General features: G+C 45.9%; 1 protein-coding gene across 1 annotated transcript in view; it reads left to right on the forward strand.

Moving 5' to 3' along the window:
* Window positions 1–5,000, forward strand: part of sema3aa (sema domain, immunoglobulin domain (Ig), short basic domain, secreted, (semaphorin) 3Aa) — a 27,997-nt gene that overhangs the window by 11,064 nt on the left and 11,933 nt on the right. The window contains exon 3 of the mRNA XM_077005128.1: window positions 3,129–3,191. Within this exon, the coding sequence (XP_076861243.1) occupies window positions 3,129–3,191 (63 nt within the window). The remainder of the gene's footprint in view (window positions 1–3,128; window positions 3,192–5,000) is intronic.

Raw genomic sequence — 5,000 nt, forward strand, 5'->3', positions numbered from 1 at the left:
GTCATTACACATTGCACAATGTACCATGTAATTAAATTCTATTCCTCTGTGGCTTTGGTGTAAAGCACCGCAAACCCAGAGCAGCCGCATCATCGAAACGTGCCGCCATGGTGGTGGTGGTACTGTGGTGGGACTGTAGTGGGACTGTGGTGGGACTGTGGTAGGACTGTAGTGGGACTATGGTGGGACTGTAGTGGGACTGTGGTGGGTCTGTGGTGGGACTGTGTTGGGACTGGGGTAGGGTCTGTCTGTGGTGGGACAGTGGTGGCACTGTAGTGGGACTATGTGGGACTGTGGTGGGTCAGTAGTGGCAATGTGGTGGGTCTGTGGTGGGTCTGTGGTGGGACTGTGGTGGGACTGTGGTGGGACTATGGAGGGACTGTAGTGGGACTGTGGTAGGTCAGTAGTGGGACTGTGATGGGACTGTAGTTGGACTGTGGTGGGACTACTGATTACCAGGGATGGAACTGAATAGAGATCACAGAGTTGGTCCTCTGGGTTGATGTCAGGGCAGGGGACTGCACAGGTGTGTGGTGTGTGCTGGGGACTGTACAGGTGTGTGGCATGTGCAGGGGACTGTACAGGTGTGTGGCGTGTACGGGGGACTGTACAGGTGTGTGGTGTGTGCAGGGGACTTCACAGGTGTGTGGTGTGTGCAGGGGACTGTACAGGTGTGTGGCGTGTGCGGGGGACTGTACAGGTGTGTGGTGTGTGCAGGGGACTGTACAGGTGTGTGGCGTGTGCGGGGGACTGTACAGGTGTGTGGTGTGTGCGGGGGACTGTACAGGTGTGTGGTGTGTGCGGGGGACTGTACAGGTGTGTGGTGTGTGCGGGGGACTTCACAGGTGTGTGGTGTGTGCGGGGGACTGTACAGGTGTGTGGTGTGTGCGGGGGACTGTACAGGTGTGTGGTGTGTGCGGGGGACTTCACAGGTGTGTGGTGTGTGCGGGGGACTGTACAGGTGTGTGGTGTGTGGTGCGGGGGACTGTACAGGTGTGTGGCGTGTGCGGGGGACTTCACAGGTGTGTGGTGTGTGCGGGGGACTGTACAGGTGTGTGGTGTGTGCGGGGGACTGTACAGGTGTGTGGTGTGTGCGGGGGACTGTACAGGTGTGTGGTGTGTGCGGGGGACTGTACAGGTGTGTGGTGTGGGAGAACAGGACCTACACCCATCTGACCTCCCATTACTTCCTCACATTTCTGCACCTCCTCTCTCCCTTTTCCTCTGTCCTTCTTGTCTCTCATTCTTTGATCAAATCTGAGGTCCATTTAGGCACTTTATTGTTCCTTTGTCCCTCTCGCTCTCTCTTTCTCTCTCTCTCTCTCTCTCACTCTCACTCTCACTCCTATTTCTCTGCCCTTTTCCTGTATGCTGTCTTTCTCTCTGGATTTCACTATTTTGATTTCCTCACTTTCATTCTGTCACCTTCTTCATTCAGTCTTGAGGGCTGTGGACAGTCAGTACTGCCCTTCCATTAGCTTTCCAAGAATGGGCTGTGGGCTAAGATGGCTTTTATCTTACTTAAGATGCTCACACTCACACACACACACACACACACACACACACACACACACACACACACACACACACAAGCTCTCTCCCCCTCTCTCTTGTTATTTCACATTTTTATGAAGATCAAATGTATCTGCTTTAACCTGTCATGTCCCATCTTCTTTCACTGTTTCACCATTTATGAAACTCAGTGTGTTTGTCCTAATGTTCTCATAATGATTGTTTAATGTAATCTACAATGCAAAGAAAGGTCTAATTCCAAGACTTTAATCAGCGGTGAGTGATCTCAGCTGCTGACCTTTGACCTCTGAGTTTAGCTCTGTCTGAGCCAGATCGCTCCACACACCTTTGTCTTCACCTTTGTGTAGTTATGACGGTTGATGTGATAGTTTATGATACCAGTAATTAAAGCTTGAAAAGTTTAAATATCATAGTTTTCTTTTTTTTAGGCTATTATCTAAACATAAAGGTGAACATTTTGACTTTCATTTCAGTGAGGGAAGTGAGACTTAGGTAAGCAAATGTTATCAAGGTTAAAAACAGCATAAATGTAAACGAATATATTAAAATCCAGTGTGAAACTTTTGATTGATTTAGCATGTAGGTTTCCATATATATTTTAACAGAAGAAAATTTGGTAATTAAATGGTTTAAAAAAATTAATAAGTCAAATCATCATATGGCGGAATAATAGCAGTTTAAGTGTAAATGGGAGAATGGGAATTACAGGGTGTATAAACAAGATTTTAGTTACTTTGGTTCTTATGTTCAAAGATTAAAAGGATTTACAAAATGAACAGACATTATGGGTGACAAAAGCGAAGGGCAAATAACAAAGGAGACAAAAATTGGTGTAGAATGCTTTGATAATGTCATTTATTAACTTTTATGTGAATAAGGTCACATTTTTGCCTCACACAAATTACAGCCTTGTCTGTAATAAACTGTATTTCATAGTGTATTTCAAAATTGTGCTGGGTATTTCAGTGAATCAAGAAGTTCAAAGCAGGCAGTGAATGTTATGAGCCAATAAAAACGAAGAGGCTTTGAATCTCTCATTCACAACAGACGTCGTGTGTAATTTGAGGGGAAAAATAATTTGAAACCCATTATTTATCAAATATATGACAGCGAATAAACTGAGAATGCACAGAGCAGAAGTCTGAGAAGCAGCATCAGAGCCCCAGGGAGTTGCGTTCTGGAGAAGGTTGACCGGTCGTGCCAAAATCCATCAGAGCTACAGTCAACCAGGCCCTTGTTTATGATTGTATTTCAGGTTTTAAAAGCATTTTGGACCACTGAACTTTGCTTTTGGTACAGATCCAACTAAAATCAATTTGGTGTGTGAGTGGGTGCGTGTATATGTTGAGCAGTAGCTCCGCCGTCCCAGTATTTGCTACAGATGGTGGTGGCAGAAGGGCTGTAGATACTGATCTTTAATTATTTTACTGCCTCCCTCATGTGGAGTTGTAGTCAGTCTTTTGCAGCATTTTGTGTTATCCATTCACACATTAACACTCTCTCTCTCCCTCCCTCTCTCTCTTTCTCCCTCTGTCTCTCTTACTGTCTTTTTCTTTCATTTTCTCTATCTCTCTCTCTCTCCCTCTCTCATGCAGATTGCCTGGCCTGCCACACCTTCAAAAAGAGACGAGTGCAGGTGGGCTGGGAAAGACCTCACGGTAAGTGTGAAGCGATCCGCCTTCAGCCTTCAGACTCCACTGCCCCCATCAGTCTGGCGTATCTAGCGTCACCCTCCAGCTCTACGTGTGCGGTGCCGCTGAGCTACACCCGTGGTCTTTTGCCCTCTACACTAACACCGCGTTTGCTGTAGGTGGATGTTGTCCATGTGGTGTGACTGTGATGCGGCGTGGGTTCTTACAGAAGAGTGTGTGACGTTGCTGTCTGTGCACACTCTTTTATCCCTGCCTGAAGTTTATTTACCCAGAGTGCACTGCTTGGCAGTGGAGTATGAATGCTGGGGCCTAGCCTAAATCAGAGACAGTTTATTTATCTAGCAAACTAGCAAAACTCTCTCTTTCTCTCTCCCTCTTTCTCTCACCCTCTCTCTCTCACGCTCTCTCTCTCTCTCTCTCTCTCTCTCTCTCTCTCTCTCTCAATGTTTCTCTCCCATTCTTTCTTTTATGTGTTTGTGTGCTCTTTGGTGTACGTGTGTGTGTGTGTGTATGTGTGTGTGTGTGTGTGTGTGTGTGTGTGTGCGTGTGTCATTTTTTGTGCTTTTGTGTATGCACATGCATGAATTTGTTCATGTGTGTGTCTATATGTGCGAGTAATGCATGCGCTATCTGATGGTAATTTCACGCCTGGTTTCTCTGTAGTGAGATGAGGGGCACGAGGGGGCACAGGATCATCAGATATAACACACACCATCTGCTTCTAACACACACATATACACACATACACAGGCACACACATTCTTTCTTTCTCTCCCTCTCACACACACACATACACACACACACACACACACACACACATACATATAATTATATGCGTGCAAGTATTCAATCAGATAATCATCCATCTAATGAGAAAATGCCTTTAAATGCCTTTCTCATTTATCTAAACTCAGATGGCCATACTGGGCGGCTGGGCTCAGATACAACATTCACACATATACACATACTTACAAAATCCCACCCAAGCCACAAGAAGGCTAGTGCGTGCAATGAAACAAAACAAGACAAAACATTTGCTCTGGAGAGGGCGTTGTTGCACGGGAGTGAGTGAGTCAGAATGTTTGACACTAAACATTATCAAACCATCTCCTTCACTGCAGTCCCAATTTCTTCAAGAAAACTTCTAATTTTGCTCATTGTAAAGACTGTATTTCGGGATGTTGAATACAGGACCAGTGGGGCTCTGTGTGTTGACAAACCTTTGGCTTCACTGTGGTTTACTCACATATAATCACAGTGAAGATACACTTTATGTCAAATAGAATAAATTAGTTCTTAATAATTTTATAAAGCCCATTCGTTTCAGTGCCATGTTTCCCGACAGAAAATTCAAGGGCATTTTACATTTGTAATTACATGTTAATTACAGATTAATTACAGGCATTAGGTTGTTCTCGGCATGGGGTACTATGGGTAGTTGGCAGAGGGAAGTTCCAGCAGAACGGCCTGTTCAGCTGCCCCTCCCAGATACCCCCCACCCACAAAGCCCCCAAACACACCCACCCCCAAATGGCAAGCCCCTAGCGGCTGAAGCTTTACTAACCAAAACTACAGGGAATTGCAAATTCATCCGTCAGAGCTGGGAGGATTTGTAGTGTGTGTGTGTGTGTGTGTGTGTGTGTGTGTGTGTGTGTGTGTGTGTGTGTGTGTGTGTGTGTAATGATTTGGTCAGGAATGTACATATGTTCTCGCCGCTTGGTGCGATGGAGCTGAAATGACATGGTCATTTGGAGGTGCTTTGATGCACCACAGGCAGATGGTTCAGATGGTCTCTAGAGGAAGGTCAGGAGCAGG

Source organism: Brachyhypopomus gauderio, chromosome 5, assembly GCF_052324685.1.
Source record: "Brachyhypopomus gauderio isolate BG-103 chromosome 5, BGAUD_0.2, whole genome shotgun sequence".
NCBI classification, from domain to species: domain Eukaryota; kingdom Metazoa; phylum Chordata; class Actinopteri; order Gymnotiformes; family Hypopomidae; genus Brachyhypopomus; species Brachyhypopomus gauderio.